This window comes from Xylocopa sonorina, chromosome 11 (genome assembly GCF_050948175.1).
Source record: "Xylocopa sonorina isolate GNS202 chromosome 11, iyXylSono1_principal, whole genome shotgun sequence".
NCBI lineage: Eukaryota > Metazoa > Arthropoda > Insecta > Hymenoptera > Apidae > Xylocopa > Xylocopa sonorina.
This window is the reverse complement of record NC_135203.1, coordinates 6,747,774-6,766,065: the sequence shown is the minus strand read 5'-3', so window position 1 is coordinate 6,766,065 and position 18,292 is coordinate 6,747,774. Positions and strand designations below refer to the sequence as shown.

Sequence of the window (18,292 nt, the reverse complement as noted above, 5' to 3'; positions counted from 1 at the left end):
ATTCTGTTTAGAATGATGAAAACTCAGGTTGAGGTTGAGGAATTAGACGAGAAACAGGAGAACGACGAACCGCGGATCACCTTAATGGAGGAGTACGAAGTTTTTCTAGTGTGGAACAACGGGGCGGTTAGTATTACCGTAAGTTCGTTTGCTTGGGCTGTTCGAAGCTTCCTTAGCCTACAATTTTCTACAAATTTTATTTACGTACGCAGAAGTCGATGTCGTTGAACGAATTATCGAGAGGAGCAAAGATGGGCAACGTTCAAGACGCCGCGATATTGGACTATTATAGGCACCAATTAAACCTTTTCAGTAATATGTGTTTAAACAGACAGTATTTAGCGCTAAATAATTTGTCACCGCATTTGGATATTGGTCTCATACTTAAGTAAGCGAAAGAGTAATGTCGTGGCGATAAAGTCAATTTACGTTAATACTGCGATTAATTCGATTCAGGTGTATGGAGGATGAAACAGTGCCGTACGAGTTACGCGCGTCGTTCTGCCGGCTGATGTTGCATCTCCACGTGGACAGAGATCCGCAGGAGCAAGTTACACCGGTGAAATATGCCCGGCTCTGGTCCGAAATCCCCTCGAAAATGAGCATAAACGAGTACGTGAAACGGGCACGGTTATTATATAAAGCACCAGGCGGTTCGAGGAACATTTATGAAACGTATTGTCTGCTGTTTTAGTTACGATGCGAACAGGATGCGGGATCAAAATAAAGAAGTCGTGCGCGCTAAATTTAGCGCTACTATAATGTTCGTGGAGGATTATTTGTGTAATGTTGTAGCAAAAATGTGGTCTTTCGCTGATGAAGAACAGAATAAGCTTACGTTCGAGGTGAGTGCCGATATTGGGGACGTTCGATGAATTTTATTTGCGAAAACGAAAAGGAAAATAATCGCGATCGCTTAATGATATTTTGGTATTTATTTTCAGGTCGTAAAATTGGCACGCGACTTAATTTATTTCGGATTCTATAGTTTCAGTGATCTTTTAAGATTAACGAAAACGTTGCTCAGCATATTGGACTGCATCTCGGAAAACGATGCGGCAGATGGGAAAATTCCAACTGGTGAAATTGATTGTGAGTGGACCGCAAATATTTTTCAATTCACTCGAAACGCACAATTAACATATCGCTTAAATAACATTCCTTGTACAGCATTATTATATTCCTGTTACTGCAATCCTTTTGTGTTTGTTATTTCACCATTATTCACCTATCGTTGTATCCCTTCCTTCCACATATACACACGTACACAATGTAAATATATGTAACATAAAATGATCGAATTCAGTTTAATTTCTAATTTAACATCCCAGTACCACATCACGAATTAATAATCTAATTAATTTGATAGTATACAATATAATTAAGCAAATACACATGTTAAACATGGACATAAATTGGTATAAGCTTGAGTACAATTAACTAATCGATATTGAAAACCTCCATAAGCTGATTCCGTGGACTCTAGTGAGACAGGTAATGTTCAACTACAAGTTAATGGTGTTTTTAGCTAACGCATTATTTTATTTAATCCATCATTTACACGTGATATCCTACAATTTTCGTTCCACTTGCAGTTGCTTCAGCCAGCACCTTCCTTCGATGTTTTCCTTTTAACAATGCTTGAATTTCGCATTTGTAACGAAATAGTTATGTCTTATTTAATACAAATATCTCAGATAACATTAATAATTATATCTTTTACTTAATTTCTGCAGCATCGGTAGAAGTTACTTCTTCTTGAAAAAAAATATATATATATTATTAAAACAATTTAAAAATCGAATACAAATTTTGAATTATGCTGTATAACATGGCGATTAGATTCTTAAAAATTGCAATCGTTCTACTGAATCGAATCGCTACGCGCTGCTCCACTTTGCTTGATAAACTGAAAACAGATCTAAAGCTGTTCGTAATATTTAATAGCGGAAGGCGGGGTATTGCGATGCATCGGAGACATGGGTGCGATAATGACCAGCTTGACCTTGGGCCCAGCCGGACAAGTATTAGCCGGAAGTTCATCGCCCAGACCGAAACCGCTGTTGAAGAAAGAGTACCCTCTGGTGATGGACACCAAGCTGAAGATTATTGAAATTCTGCAATTCATACTTGACGTTCGGCTAGACTACAGGATTTCCTGTTTATTGAGCATATTCAAACAAGAGTTCGACGAAACAGAAAGAGCTTCCGGTGATCTCAGTCTTGGCCAGAAGACGATCGACTTAGAATTGATCGGTACACAAGCGGAGGGTATATTCGGCAGCAGGTAATTTATCATTCTAGTCGAATTCGAATCTCTTCGTCGAACGAATTGATGGTTGGATGAATTACTCTGTTCAGCGAGGAATGCGTGGCGTTGGATTTAGACGGGCAAGGTGGCAAAACCTTTCTGCGCGTTCTACTTCACTTGGCGATGCACGATTACCCTCCGTTGGTTTCCGGAGCGTTACACTTGCTTTTCAGACACTTTAGTCAGAGGCAGGAGGTTTTGCAAGCATTCAAACAAGTACGTCAGATTATTTTTAATATCATTATAACACTGGAAGGGAGGAGATAGAAGAAACTCATCGAATCTTGCGAACAGGTACAACTCTTAGTATCTGACAGCGATGTCGAGTCTTACAAGCAAATCAAATCAGATCTGGACGTTCTGCGACAGTCAGTTGAGAAATCTGAACTGTGGGTCTATAAATCTAAAGCGTCGGAAGAACACAGCGGTAAGAAGAAGAAGAATAAAGAGGAGGAAGATGATGGAGCTACCCCTCGTAAAGCGCCACCGCAGCTGTCCACATCGGATAAGAAAGGTGTCGACAACGATCATAAATACACGCATGCGTTAAGTAAAAAGAAGGAAATGCAAATTAAAAAGCATTCGTTTAAAAAAAAAAATGACGTTTTCTGATTGTAGGATCAGCGATCGATTTAGATATTGGCCCGCCATTGCCCGCGGACCAGGCGGAAGAATACAAAAAGATACAGCAGATCTTGATTCGAATGAACAAATTGTGCATCCAAACCATCGGCGGTCAAATAAAACCGCGCAAACACGAGCAAAGGCTTTTACGAAACGTAGGGGTGCACACTGTCGTGTTAGACTTGCTGCAGGTTCCGTTCGACGCGAAAGAAGATATCCGAATGAACGAATTAATGCGATTAGCGCACGATTTCCTGCAGAACTTCTGCTTAGGGAACCAACAGAACCAGGTTCTGTTGCACAAGCAGCTGGATTTGTTCTTGAATCCTGGCATACGCGAGGCGCAAACAGTATGTAGCATTTTCCAAGACAATTCGACGTTGTGCAACGAGGTGAGCGCTAAGGTGATACAGCATTTTGTGCATTGCATAGAAACTCACGGGAAGCATGTGCAATATTTGAAGTTTCTGCAAACGATAGTAAAAGCTGAGAATCAGTTTATCAGAAAATGCCAGGAAATGGTGATGCAAGAGGTAAGATATATATCTTAATCGCGCTTAGAAGCGAAGAAATTAATTACGATTTTCGAACGTACGATTAATTAATCGTTCTCGTTAGTTGGTACAAGCTGGCGAGGATGTTCTAGTTTTCTATAACGATCGTGCCTCCTTCAATCACTTTGTGGAAATGATGCGATGCGAACGGCATCGAATGGACGAGAGTAGTCCGCTCAAGTACGTATTCGAACAAATAAAATGGCGGCGTGAATTCTGATTATTGATTCTATATTAATATACACGTTCCAGATACCACGTAGAATTGGTGAAATTGTTAGCTTGTTGCACGATGGGCAAGAATGTTAACACGGAAATTAAATGTCACAGTCTGTTACCACTCGACGATATCGTCGCGATGGTGTCGCATCCAGATTGTATACCGGAAGTGAGTACCACTCCTAATGGATAAAAGACGGAGATTAGAGTTCAAAGATGGAGGTGTGCTTATTTAAATATATTTTCGTAGGTGAAAGAAGCGTATATTAACTTCCTGAACCACTGTTACATTGACACGGAAGTCGAAATGAAAGAAATCTATACGTCGAATCATATGTGGTCGTTGTTCGAAAAGTCTTTCATCGTAGACATGGGAATAATAGCGACGGCCACGCACGATCGTGAACACGCTGATATAGCGCTAGAGAGTTATGTGACAGGTTGCCTAATGAATATCATTACGACGTTCTTTAGCAGTCCGTTTTCAGATCAAAGTACCACAGTGCAGGTATTGTGTGTTCGTCTATTTAAATAACTTTTAAAACGAAATAGTTGCGGTCGATCGTGTCCATAAATACAATCCCAATGGGTTTACGATCTATAATTGGTTTACCGTTCAGTTCATTCTGTTCTTATGAAACTTGTCACACGAATTTTCGAACTAACATCGAGCGATTTATTTGATGGATATGGCACCTAACATTTTTAGCACATTGACTTACCAGTAGAAGTAATTAACTGAAAGAAGAGAATTATCACGTTTGATTAAATGTGTCTGTGTGATTTTAATAGGAGCACATATTTGTTTTTTTTCTTTTTACGATGTTTCTCATTTCTCTATCACTTTTTATATATACTCACAGTAGTATTTATTTCTTTTCGTATTGTACAATCAGTATTTTAAAGCATTCGAATCTTTGAGAAGGAAGAAACTATAAAAATTAAATGTTTATTATGTTTCATTACTCAACTGAAGTGCATCATAACGGAGGTAAACTTTTCGAAGCGATACGAGATTACTAAATTAGAGCTAACGTAATAACTTGATCTTGGGAGTTGTACTTGTACAATAGTAGATATTAAGTATGGCGGTATCGTGCAGCAAGTACTTTTAGAGCAATTCAATCATCGACGTATATTCACGCGTATCTAAATACAATGAAATAAGCGGCCGAACAATAAACGTAAATAACATAGCTAACGTAAAGTAATCACGTGTAACACCTGTGCAATTACTCTGCCGTTTGGTTTATCTGACGATTTCTTGCTTTGCATGAGAGACACATTAATTTAGGTTTATTTAGAAGCCAAGTACCATGTCACATACTCACGGGGGCATTTATTTGAACAGCAACTCGTTACGATTTGATTTCCTCGTATCACGACGCATATATACCTTTCATTTACATTGCGACACTTTAGTTGCCCTTTGCGGTAGGCCAGAGTAACGCTCTATCGTAAATCGTTCGTCGAATCGGTGATGATATATTCTCTTGATGTGTGCTTGGTAACTGGTGACTGCATCAGAGGCATGTTCTGTGTTTTTGGCATGCGACACCCGGGCCTTCTTTGACTCACCAACATTGGTTTACTGGGTCTATGGGTGCTGGGTCTATATGGTGGTGGGTTGATTTACTAATAGAAACATCTCCAAGAGGCTAGACTTTATTGGAGCATCAAGGAGGGTGACCGGATTACTGATACTAATCTCGCTGGCTATGTGAGTACTAAAATCCCAAAAAGCTACTCGAAGTCGATCACGAGCAATTGTAAATACACTGATAGCATTATATTAACCAGGCATTAGATTTAAAATACGAAGATCAAATTAATAACCGTTAGCAATCTTTCGTTTCACTTCTTTTCCTGCACATATCTGATCACGTAAAGAGTTTTAGATAGAACGATTCGTTGTAAATACCTTTCCGTTTCTCGTGTAACTTAATAACAGCATGGATTGAGGGAAACTAAAAGACACAGGGCACCAACGTGCTTCACGATCTCACGATGGCCCCTTCGGCTCTTCCGTTGTTAAATTCGAGGGTTGTAGACGGAAACGAGGTGTTCCTCGACGATTATACTAACACATTCACTGTCTTTAACGACTGAGGCAAGCTTAAACTCTTTCAAGTACTAACTAGCGGATCTTTTATTATTGTACCTCGAGTACTTTCTTTGTATCTATCCTTTTACATTTCACGCAGCATGAACCGATAATTTTAACATACACGAGAATTGTTTCTTTAACGAAGCCTGGCAATGAGTGTGTTATATTACAGACTTGATATATAACAAACGCATTTATTCTGTAAATTTAGACTTCCAGCACACGCATAGTGTGCATTGAAAGGTTTTACTTAGACGAAAACTTGCGAGATAACAGACAGATAGTTCGATTAAAGATACGATGAGCATTTAGCTGCTGAAGTTTGATTAATCGATAACGTTAAACGATATGAACTTTCTTTCCCAAAACAGACACGACAACCTATTTTCGTGCAATTACTTCACGCGGCTTTTAAAGTCTCTCAATGCGCCTGGCTGAACGCTGGACAAAGATTTAACGTTGAGAATTGCATACGAACGTTGTCGGATGTAGGTAAGCCGATCTAAATTATAATCGATATCGAAATTCACGATCGTTCCGCGTGTTCATCTCATGAAGAACGCTATTTGTTTGCACCCTCAGCCAAAGGGAGAGGCATAGCAATTCCAACGGATTTGGAGAGCCAAGTGGCTTCCATGTTCAATAAGGCAGCGATGCTTAGCAGGCAGACGAGCAAGTGGCTTCAAGCCGCGAAACAACCGAAGATAGAACGCACGCAGAGTCAGGTAATTTCTATTGCGAATGCCGTTCAAAAGATGTTGTTTCAGACTTTATTAATCTCTCTAATAACCATTGAATTATTGTAATCGATTTATGATTGATGTGATCTTTGAATACTTAGAGTGAGGAAGAGGGTCAGACACAGGTAAAAGTCACTCATAACAGACTAGCAGTTGAATAAATAGTTTGATACAGTTATAGCAGTCTAGTATGAAAGTGACCAGATGTTTTACAGTGAAATGTGGGGTGTCGTTCTCTTCTTTGTTAAAAAATAAAAGATTTTCCTGTGTGGGACGCTATTTTCGATGTGGATGAAGAAACTCAATTGCGAGATGTCTGGTCACTTTATCTAGTATAGCTTAATAATAGCTGATATTAGTTGACAAGTTGTACATACAACTGCTGAAAAATTTGATACTCGATTTGTACATATTATAGAGTAATCCTTTGAGCACTGAGGTACTCCGTCTGTTGACATTGTAATGGAACTGGTGTGCAAAGGATTAAAAATTATAGAGAAAATCATAATTATCTATTTAAGTTTCATTATTACAGAATAATATATATTTTTTTAGTTAATGCGTTTGGATCGAAGTATCATAGAAGGTCTGCAAGACATAGTATCGTTATTGGAGGAGCAATTGAAGCCGCTAGTACAGTCAGAATTATCGTTGTTAGTGGATATACTTTACAGACCGGAGTTATTGTTCCCAGCGGCGACTGATGCTCGGAAACGTTGTGAAAATGGTGGTTTTATCAAAAGGTGATCAATTTTCTACAGTTACATTCATGTCTGTACGCGTTAACGATAGTCGAAGATACATGTTCTTAGTTAACGATTATTTTTTCTTGTTTAGATTAATTAAACACACTGAAAAATTGCTCGAAGAAAAGGAGGAGAAACTGTGCGTGAAGGTGTTGAGGACGCTAAGAGAAATGATGGCGATCGACCCAGAATACGGAGAGAAGGTGAGTTTCTTACCATTCTGTTCTGCATGAGGTTACGAGAATCATATCTGCCATACGAAAAAAAAATCACAGACATTTATGGAAAAGGGCATTCAGTTGTTTCCGACAAAATGTTATCGATATTAATTAGCGGTAACAAATCCTTCGAGGCATGCTTTACGTTCGCCTATTGGTTGTATTATATCGATGTTATTATTCTTGGCGTTTTCGAGTGATTTTAGCGTTTTACGTTTTTATCAACGTTTACGAACAGCTGTAACGTGTTGATTGCATGTGCAAAAATACGAAATTACCAACGAAAGTAATCGATCTCTTTATCATACCATGTTACTACTTCTCGACGAATCGTGTCGGGAAGCGAGGAGATTGGAAGTTGAGTTGTTGTTCGAAGCATGCCGCCTTTAATTAGGATTTGCTACCGTCAATTAGCACCGCACCTCGTACGACCGATCGAACATGTCATCGTTCTCTGAGTTCTAGTTGGGACCTAAATTTACGAAAACTTTGTGTCTCCATGTTCCACGTTGTTCTTTACATGTTTGCCGAAAAGCTAAATGCCCATATGTTCACGGCACATTTTTAGATGATCAGCGTATACGCGATATTGACAGACTTTTTTAGTTGGCAACGTAACAAAAGAAAAAAAAAAAAAAGAAACAATTCGCGCACAATAAGCTTTACGAATACATTAGAGAAAGAGGGAGAGAGAAAGAGGGACTTAAAGTAACAGTATGGGTGAGTAGGTTTTCGTAGAATAGATATGTAGGTAAAGATGTTTTCATGCTGCAAACGAAGAGCGAGGGTGTCTCGGAAGAAGAAGAAACAGAGGTGAAGCCCGAGTCACAAGTTGGAACAGACTCTGTCGATGAGTCTGAGACACGTCAAATGACTCAGCAAGAGCGGGTAAAAATTAAAGTAGATAACAACGGTAATTTGTGGGCACAACGTATATAAATTGGCAACATGAATTTGATTTATATTAACGAGAATTTCTCTCCACCATCACTCTATCGTTCTTTATTATATACCTATACAAGTCTTTATACTGAATATATTTTCTTCTTTTTTTTTTTAATTGTCGTATAAGTATTTACACCCTAGGGCATCCGGCTGACAAACGAGAACCTTTGTCTGACAATGTATCGTGGCCGTTTAATGACCACGATTGATACTTATACTTTGTACGAAGACACGTGTATTTTAGTAGCTGCTTGCGACGAGCAAATTCGAACCATTTAGTGAAATTCGTTTGAGTACAAGTTATAATGTACGTTGTGTAGGTACCTTGCATGCATATGCTTGATTAAGTTTATTACATATGCTTTGGTTTCATTCTCTACTCTATCATCTTCTCGTATTAATTAATTTCTTATTTTCTATAAGTACAGTATATATATATAAGAATAGCATAGGTGTGTGATTTCGTGTATGAAAATAATTATATATGATTTACGATAAGAGATATGATACTTTTATACTTTACGTAGTGTAAAATATCTTTCCAAGTACGTTCCAGTATGGGCATAGAGTTTAGAGATAGACTTAATTGAATAGTACAGTATGTACATACACTTTTAATTGCAGACAGGGTGTACCAATACGTCCGTAGATCTCTTTACCATTTTTTGTACACAAGCTACATACACGTTCGATAGCACGAGAGCAGCAAAAAAGTGGAGGACTTTGAAATGAAGTTGTATTTCAAGTATCCATTCCTGACATTTATTGATTTACCGACTGACTTTGCTGCTCCCTCATTACGAATATTGATCGTATAATTTCTCAAATTTATGTGTGGTATCCATTCGATTTGTTGTATTTATCCTGAAATATTTTTTATCCAATTTACGCAAATTCTTAATGTCGTGTGCTCTCCAAAATGTACACAAATTTTTGACGCAATGTATGTCTTCTTCTGCACTTTTTTTTTACGCATACAACTCGTACGTAAAATTACGAGAGATACCTGTCAAGATGCCGAAAGCTGCACGTGTATCGTTCGCCTCGAGCACAAGCGATGTACATACACGTCGATTCTACCGTCTCTGTCGTCAGATCAGTCCAATTAGACTGATGTCTCCATAATCGATCGCAAACAACGCACAGACACCCTCTTTGAAGTACAAGGAAAACTTTTTCCAATTCTTATGCACGATGTATTGGTACATCACGATCGACTAAGAGTTTATTTCATCGCACCAACGGATGTCCGTTTTCCTTTTCTCCAGGGAGACGCTCTGAGGCACAATCTGCTGACGCGTTACTTCGGGAAATCTTTTATACAGAAACCGGAAACCGTCGAAATCGGGGTTTCGCATGCCGCTCCGGTTACTCATGGACCAGGGGGTACGTAGACCAGCATTTTGAAAAATAATAATCCAACCCAAGAGTCGCTAAGTTTATTAACAATGTTACTTCCTCGTAGCCAAACTTTTGAGTCGAGCAGGTCGCACGTTGCACGAGATCCAAAGTCACCTCGATCGCGAGGGCGCCTCTGATTTGGTCGTGGAGTTGGTGATCAAAAGCGTGCACTCCCCGAGTATATTCGTCGAAGCTATAGAACTTGGTATCGCGTTGCTCGAAGGAGGAAACCCCATCATACAGAAGAGCGTGTACAGCAAATTGATGGGCGGTGATTTAAGCCAGTCTTTCTTCAAGGCACGTTCCTCTACTTTGCGTACTTTAAACAATAATACAGATAGAATTCGTGTAATCGTTGAATGCACAATGTCCAGGTGTTCTATGACAAAATGAAAGACGCGCAACAGGAAATCAAGTCCACCGTCACAGTGAATACTTCCGATATAGCAGCGAAAGCGCACGAGGACAAGGAGCAGAACAAAGAAATGGAGAAGATATCAAGGAAACGTACATCAGGTACAATAGAAGAAAATTCCAGTTATGCCAGCTTGTATTCGCTTACATCCATTCGTCTTGCACGCAGGGAAACCGAATGGAATAGTGATAACGGATGAATTGCGAGAGGAATTAAATCAGGCTGCGACGTCCACCGTGCAAGCGTACGCGAACGTGCGCAACCTTGCTTCCGGCGAGGATCCTGCGAGTACCGTGGGTCTTGGTAGCGCATTGGAGGACATGATTGCTGAGAAATTGGAAAGGCATCGGACAGGAACAGCTGGCGTGGAAAGGGACGAAGCGCAATTGAGCGCGAAGGTTTTAGTGATGCAGCCCATCTTGCGTTTCCTGCAATTGTTGTGCGAGAATCACAATCGAGACTTACAGGTAATTCTCTCAGAGATGATTCGAGAATGGCGCGCATACATATTTTACAAGTATCGTTCGTTATTCACAGAATTTCCTGCGTAACCAAAATAACAAGACGAACTTCAACCTGGTGTCCGAAACACTGATGTTCTTGGATTGCATCTGCGGCTCTACGACCGGTGGATTAGGACTGCTAGGGTTGTACATAAACGAGAATAACGTTGCATTAATTAATCAGACCCTCGAGACGTTAACGGAGTATTGCCAGGGGCCGTGTCACGATAATCAAAATTGCATCGCGACCCACGAGTCGAATGGATTAGACATCATAACTGCGTTGATTTTGAACGATATCAATCCTTTGGGGAAGACAAGAATGGATCTGGTGTTGGAGTTGAAGAACAACGCCAGCAAGCTGTTGCTCGCTATAATGGAAAGCAGAGGGGATAGCGAAAACGCGGAGCGAATTATGTACAATATGAATCCGAAACAACTGGTCGACGTTGCGTGTCGCGCGTTCCATCAAGAATCTTTGGACGATGACGGTGACGTGGACGACTCCTCCACAGATGGCGAAGAAGGAGTGTCGCCCAAGGAGGTAGATAAATTTCGAGATAAATAAATTTTATTATATATACACGACACAATTATTGTCTTTTCAGGTTGGACACAATATTTACATCTTGTGCCATCAATTGGCGCAGCATAATAAAGAACTGGCGTCGATGTTAAAGCCATCAGAACAGAATAACGCAGATCCAAAGATCAACAAGGCATTGCAATATTATGCGACTCATACAGCTCAAATCGAGGTACAGATAATCCTTAAACAACTTTCAAGTTAGTTCGAGGTTGTTCTTCTAACTTCTTGGTTTCTTTCCAGATTGTTCGAAACGATAGAACGTTAGAGCAGATCGTTTTTCCGATCCCTGAAATTTGTGAACTTATCACCCTGGACACCAAGATCAAAGTATTGAATACCACGGAAAGGGACGATCAGGGTTCGAAGGTGTCCGACTTCTTCGAGAGGACTGAAGATATGTTTAATGAAATGAAATGGCAGAAGAAACTCAGAGGTCAGATATCCACGATATTCTGCATCGCTATTATTTCTTCTCTGTTACCACGTCTTCGTTACTTGTTCAGGTCAACCAGTACTATTTTGGATGAGCAGTTACATGTCGCTTTGGAGTAACATTTTATTCAACTGCGCGGTACTGATAAACCTCATAGTGGCTTTCTTCTACCCATTCGTGGATTCTGTGCCTAGTAAGAGCGATACTTCTCACGTTGAAATCTGTTATCGTGGTGATATGTTTGAGTGTCACATGTTCTCTGTTTCATCAGAACTAAGCTCACACTTATCCGCTCTCATTTGGACGGTGATGCTTGCGTCGGCTGTTATCGTTATCACATTACCCAGAGAATCCGGCATACGAACGCTGGTGGCTTCGACGATATTACGATTGATCTTCTCCGTAGGACCAGAACCAACGTTATGGTTGCTTGGTTTCGTTACGGTAAACGTCAGGCACGATTAAATGCTGGTGTATCGGTTCTATTAACAGTACATGTAACGGATGTGTATTTTTCAGGTTGTATTAAAAGTTGTACATCTCATAAGTATTATAGGTAATCAAGGCACTTTGACAAAGAGCTTAGAGCAAATAGTAACGAACGTTGAACTTTTGTATCATATATCGTACCTCATGTTTTGCGTTCTCGGCATTTGTATGCATCCATTTTTCTACTCAGTTTTAGTAAGTAGCGGAAGTCGTTCAGGCTGAACGTTCTAGAGGAACGGGGCAATACATTACGAATTTTTGTCCTGCAGCTTTTCGACGTAGTGTATCGCGAAGAAACGTTGCTCAATGTAATAAGATCTGTCACGAGGAATGGAAGGTCCATTATACTCACTGCTGTACTGGCGTTAATTCTAGTTTACATGTTCTCCATTATCGGTTTCATGTTCTTTAAAGACGATTTCCTGGTAACGGTCGATGACGATGTTGTGTGTAAGTAACACGTTTCTATAATTACCTTTCTAATTGCGTGAGCATTGATTTTCTATTTATATCAATTGCAGCATCGTACACGGAAGGGAGTGTGGATACTTGCAACGTTGCTGATAAAGAAAAATGCGAAGCAACGGAAACGGTATCCCGATACGCTCGCGAAGGTACCTTCTTTCTAAAATACCATTAACATCGTTCGAAGTATGTCGAAATGTAATTATAATAAAACTTCTCGCGGTTAGTCAACGACAAGGACAGCCAGTCGGAAGTAATTAACATTGGCGGGGAACTGAAGGAACGAGCGTGCGATTCTTTGGTAATGTGTATCGTTACAACCTTGAATCAAGGGTTAAGAAATGGCGGAGGCATCGGAGACATTTTACGAGCACCATCGAGTACTGTGAGTGTAGAAAGGAAACCCTCGAAGAAGCATCACCGTTCGATAACTCATATTAATTACATTGCAGGAGCCGTTATTCGTTGCCAGAGTCGTCTACGATTTACTGTTCTTCTTCATCGTGATAATTATTGTTCTGAATCTCATTTTCGGTGTTATCATCGATACATTCGCTGACCTCAGATCCGAGAAACAGCAAAAGGAATTGATCTTGAAGAATACCTGCTTCATATGCGGTCAGTGTGTTTATCAATTAATTGTACATTAGAATTGTAACGTATCACGCGAATATATATTTTTCTTGTAGGACTGAATAGATCGTCGTTCGATAACAAGACGGTCTCTTTCGAGGAGCACGTAAAACACGAGCACAACATGTGGCATTATTTATATTTCATCGTTCTGGTGAAAGTGAAAGACCCGACCGAATTCACGGGACCAGAGTCCTACGTGTACGCGATGGTGAAGGTAATAGTCCATAGAGCTTCAAAAAATTGAATCGCGCTTAAACTTTTAAGCTCTGTGTACTTTTTACAGGACCGGAATCTCGATTGGTTCCCAAGGTTGAGGGCGAAATCATTGGCAGCTGACGAGGGCGAAGGGGAACAAGTAGAATTAAGAAGCTTACAATCTCAGTTAGAATCCACGCAACAGTTAGTGAAATGTTTGTCTCAGCAACTAACCGAGCTTCGCGATCAGGTACAAAAAATATGCGTAACAATAATAGTTTACGATCATATCATTAGATTTTCTAGTGGAACGTAAGTAGATGTCGTCGTCGATTCTTCTAGCTGTACTATAATGATCTCTTTTCAATTAGATGACGGAGCAACGAAAGCAGAAGCAGCGGCTAGGCCTTTTGAATTCTGCATCCGCGTTTTTGCACACCGTACCGACGTAAATCTAAGATAAGTGTACTTCAGATATATTTCGTTTTTAAACATACGTGAATCTCAATTTGATACTCCAACGATGATATTTAATGCATAACTTTGTGTGTTCTTAAGAAGCATTTAAAGACACAGGGACGTACTACGAGAGTAACACGAAGCATTTGTACGGTTTTGTTCCTAATTTTGCGGAAAGTTATTTACGTAGAATAATAAAACTGGCACATACTAAGGGATAACGTTAATTTCCTTGTTTTCAATTCGGAAAATTGTTGCATTGGCCCAAGAGATTCGAAGTGTCGGCTGGCACTAAATCGGGTACCATTGTCCTTTCAATGATCGAGTCGGTTTCGTTTCGTACAAATAATTTCTGTGGGTACTGTGCGTTACTTAAATAAATGTTTTGGCATAAGCGGAGCATATCGAAAACTCTAATTGAGATTTAAATATTTTTTACGGCTTGTTTTAAACAGGTCCCTGAGAATGTTGATGTTTTTATCCATGAAATGGAGGTGTAAAATAAAGTTGTTTCTTGGTTGTGTTTATAGACGTTTAAGTTTGTAAAATAGAGACATTTTATAATCCACGTATCTTTCAATCGTTGAGTTAATCAGCTTCTCGAGGAGTATGCGCAGGGTAATTTCAAAACATTGATCCAGAGAGACCAGCTGTTGCATTTCTAATTAAAGATACGCACAGATTTATAAACGGGCGTGCGTAGAAGTATTCCAAGGAAAGAATCTTTTTTTATTTTTAATATTAAGATGCGCATATCACGAAAGTTTTAAAAAAGTTTTGATGATTTTTACCAATTTGGGAGGTAAAATCGACGAAGTTTTACACAAATGGGCAGTTTCCCGTTAGCTCGTGAATTAGGCAATAAAGCAATATTAAACAAAGCGTGGGAAAAGCTTTACGACTACTCGCTTTTCTGATGCTGATCAATAATTAAATCGACGAGTCACAGCGACAAGGAATACGAATCACGACAATTGTTGGAACGATCGTTGTGCAACAGGTTTTCATGTGATTGCTCGTAGATATTTATAGGGAATCGATGTCACTAAATATCGTTGTTTAGTCCCGAACGCGTAGATGTAAATTAAAATAATTGTTGTGTCTAAAGTGTGTTGAATGGAAATCTATAGAAGCTGTTATACGACACTATGCACCTGGAGACACTCACGAGCATCGTGTGCAATATGGCGTTACGTTTTTCGACTCGTTAAAGTTTATTTTCCACTAACTAACGTTGTCATCCGGACGTTATCGAACGCCCCTGTCTAGAAACGTTTATACATAAATGTATATGAATATATTGTATGTTGGTAACTTCTCACGTTCTTCTGTTTCTTTTTTCTTTCTTCTTTTAATAGCGAAATTAGGTGTGCTGTATATATATACACGAGTACATTTCGTTGGATGTTATCCGCCCTTCGTAACCAGTACGCGTTAAGAGTACAATTGTCGCAGACTCGAAACGTTGTTTCTTTTCGTGCCAATCTTTAATCGAATATTAGCGAACTGTTATTTAAGACCGTGCGTTCGAAAGAGGAAGAAATTCGCGTACGTGTTATCTGTAGTTGTACATGTTTCATCTTCCGACTGTAGGATGTAAAAATACGTATGTAGATTGTATTAAAACTTGTATGTGAATAAATCGTCCTTTTTTTATCAAATGGACCCTGTGGTTCAGTCGACTGCGATTTGTGGCACGATTTGTAGCTGGAATCATTCGAAGAGGCGTTTAAGGGAGCATCGTTCATGGGTGAAAAAATGACAAGAGGCCCTGGTTCGTTTCTGTTTTTATTTTATTCGTACTTTATATGAAACAATTGACTATTTATTGTGGCTTAAGTATACGCGACTAGTACATACATGTAACATGTATCGTTTCATCGTAAATTAGACGTGTCTTGTGCAAAACCGGTACATTCATTCAAGGAACAGATCGCATTGTAATCGTTGTGAGGACGTGATCGAGTAATCTTAGAAAAGGAACGGTCCGCTCGTGATTCTCTTTCTCGCTCGTCACCGTCGCCCGGCGGCCATTTTGTCGCGCGCTGCCTTCACAGAGTGAACGGGCCCACCGATTTCGAACACAAGTCACTTTGAATCACACGCCTCCCATCCTTGGCCGACGTTTAATTACATTTATTTAACAGGTGTACCCGCCCTTCGTTCATGCAGAGCGCGTCGCCTGTTATCAGTACCGTGTCGATTAATTACACTGTCACTTTCATCCCTGTTTCGACGAGGTTGCTGAAAAGAGACTCCCTCGAGTGTCGCCTCTACTTCGAGTTCCTTCCATCGTTACCCACGAACCTTAACACTTTTACATTTCAACGCGATCGTCGTCGTGTCGATCAGTCGTTCCCGATCGTTACCAGCCTTCCTAACGATACACGCATTAATCGCACTCCGATTAAGGTCAGTCTTTCTACTCGTCCATGGAAATGAACTCCGCGAATTTCCAAAATTATTATCACCGATTTCAGTTCCAACGAACACACGCGCGCCGTTGTTTGCCGAAGGGGGCGCCGGTAAATTATTTAGCTGTGTTTATCCGAACGGTGATAAACGGAAACGCGCAATATTTAATAAGAGCGTTAACATCATTGATAATATTATTGATAACATCGAAGGTTCATAATGATTCGGATCTCGCGTAACGCGGGGACGCGGTGACCACGCGTTATGGTTTATAATCAGCAGTTTTAACAGGCATTAAAGTTTCTGGTAACGTAACTTCATTGTTCCTACGCGGAATTGATACATTGTAGTACGATATAGACGCATAAAATAAATAGCCACGGCCGTAAAACACAACGGACTGTTATACGAACGCAACGGATGAAACAAACAATACTGCTCGTAACAGTTTATACAGACGACGACAGACGATACCGCGGCGCTGTAAAACTCACGAAAACCCCAATGGAGGAAACGTTTCCGCGTTGCTGGATGGTTTATTAAAGATCTAATTAGCCTGTCCGTCGTTATAGTTCAATATATCTCTCTCTGGCTTTAGTCGATGCGTATATTAAACATTCACGTTCTAGTCCTTTCGCCTTAGTTTAACAACCAATCGCCTTTTCTGGAAATCGATCAGAGAACAACCTCCGCTTCGTTGAATCTATTGCGCGCATCGGGAGGAAGGAGGATTCTCTGACGAAGTTCCGGAAGAACGCGTCAACAATTTAATCGAAGCGTGGCCACGGGCACTCGAAGCTCGTTCGTTAAAATACAATCTGTTCACCTTCCGTTTACGATTAATTACCGCGTAATTTACAATAACGTCGAGAGATCTTAAACGATAGTCCGTGATACTCTGTACATATCCTACCAGTGCTATTCCACGTATGTACAAGAATCTATAATTATGTATATAGAGCTTCCCCTTACACGTTTACTTTGGCATTTGGCGCGAGGCAGGGGCGTATCCAGGGTGAGGCATCGTGGAGCAACTGTACCACCCTCGAACTTTGGGCAAATTCAAATTAATAAAAGATACGATACGACAAGTTTCTGGAAAATCGATCGACGAGTTGGTTGTTGGTATTCTCAGCGTTTTGAAAGAAACCAAACATGGAAACAGACCTCCCCATCTTTCGTTTTAAGCTGGATATGCCCCTGACGTGAGGGAGAGGTGACGCGTGGTTTCTCGCTAATTCAAATCCGTGCATCGCGTTTTCTTTTCCCCCTTCTGTCTTCCCTTACGTTAACACGCTATATTTATATTTATACGTGTCTCGCAGAACGGGTCGTTTAGAAAGAAATCATTAAATACATCTGCGTAGTGAACAGTTTAATTCAGTTTCTTCAGACAGTCTGAAAGAGAGTACTCGAAAGAGAGCGCACGTGGAAACTTCTCTCGTGGAAGAAGGCTTTGCAGGAATTTTTTTTTAGAAACAGGTTCGATAGTATATTTAAACGTTTCTTTATAAACGTCTTATTCTGTATATAGATTTATGTATATGCATATGTATATATAGTATGTACATGCTCTATTAGACTCTTACAGTTAAAACGAGTGGTATACACCGAGTGATTTTTAGTACATATATATCTTTCTTCTCTTTCTCTCTGATTCGTTTTTAATTGTTTTTTCGTTTTAATATGTATATATAATATATATAATTTTTTTTTTCGACTAGAGCGTTGAATTCCAAAATTCGATTTTATATAATCCCCTCATTCGATCTTGATTACGGTTCCGCAGCCGCGCCAATTTGTCGGATGAAATTGTGAACGTTGTCAA

General features: G+C 39.9%; 1 protein-coding gene across 7 annotated transcripts in view; it reads left to right on the top strand.

The window, feature by feature from the left end:
- Window positions 1-14,265, top strand: part of LOC143428708 (inositol 1,4,5-trisphosphate receptor-like) — a 34,836-nt gene extending 20,571 nt beyond the window's left edge. For 2 of the 7 annotated variants that reach the window (XM_076903746.1, XM_076903745.1), the window contains exons 12-47: window positions 12-138; window positions 213-388; window positions 457-612; window positions 695-845; window positions 945-1,092; window positions 1,948-2,287; window positions 2,362-2,527; window positions 2,606-2,825; window positions 2,930-3,468; window positions 3,554-3,669; window positions 3,742-3,877; window positions 3,959-4,216; window positions 5,351-5,428; window positions 6,187-6,307; window positions 6,374-6,540; window positions 6,657-6,680; window positions 7,111-7,298; window positions 7,393-7,504; window positions 8,300-8,407; window positions 9,733-9,850; window positions 9,930-10,162; window positions 10,240-10,381; window positions 10,449-10,747; window positions 10,818-11,327; window positions 11,392-11,541; window positions 11,613-11,805; window positions 11,876-11,998; window positions 12,077-12,249; window positions 12,325-12,489; window positions 12,564-12,744; window positions 12,816-12,908; window positions 12,987-13,144; window positions 13,212-13,377; window positions 13,449-13,609; window positions 13,679-13,840; window positions 13,962-14,265. In XM_076903746.1, the coding sequence (XP_076759861.1) occupies window positions 12-138; window positions 213-388; window positions 457-612; window positions 695-845; window positions 945-1,092; window positions 1,948-2,287; window positions 2,362-2,527; window positions 2,606-2,825; window positions 2,930-3,468; window positions 3,554-3,669; window positions 3,742-3,877; window positions 3,959-4,216; window positions 5,351-5,428; window positions 6,187-6,307; window positions 6,374-6,540; window positions 6,657-6,680; window positions 7,111-7,298; window positions 7,393-7,504; window positions 8,300-8,407; window positions 9,733-9,850; window positions 9,930-10,162; window positions 10,240-10,381; window positions 10,449-10,747; window positions 10,818-11,327; window positions 11,392-11,541; window positions 11,613-11,805; window positions 11,876-11,998; window positions 12,077-12,249; window positions 12,325-12,489; window positions 12,564-12,744; window positions 12,816-12,908; window positions 12,987-13,144; window positions 13,212-13,377; window positions 13,449-13,609; window positions 13,679-13,840; window positions 13,962-14,042 (6,439 nt within the window). In that variant the 3' untranslated portion in view covers window positions 14,043-14,265. The remainder of the gene's footprint in view (window positions 1-11; window positions 139-212; window positions 389-456; window positions 613-694; window positions 846-944; window positions 1,093-1,947; window positions 2,288-2,361; window positions 2,528-2,605; window positions 2,826-2,929; window positions 3,469-3,553; window positions 3,670-3,741; window positions 3,878-3,958; window positions 4,217-5,350; window positions 5,429-6,186; window positions 6,308-6,373; window positions 6,541-6,656; window positions 6,681-7,110; window positions 7,299-7,392; window positions 7,505-8,299; window positions 8,408-9,732; window positions 9,851-9,929; window positions 10,163-10,239; window positions 10,382-10,448; window positions 10,748-10,817; window positions 11,328-11,391; window positions 11,542-11,612; window positions 11,806-11,875; window positions 11,999-12,076; window positions 12,250-12,324; window positions 12,490-12,563; window positions 12,745-12,815; window positions 12,909-12,986; window positions 13,145-13,211; window positions 13,378-13,448; window positions 13,610-13,678; window positions 13,841-13,961) is intronic. The other 5 variants (XM_076903747.1, XM_076903749.1, XM_076903751.1 and 2 more) reach the window with 5 other exon arrangements.
- The last annotated feature ends 4,027 nt before the right edge of the window (window positions 14,266-18,292 follow it).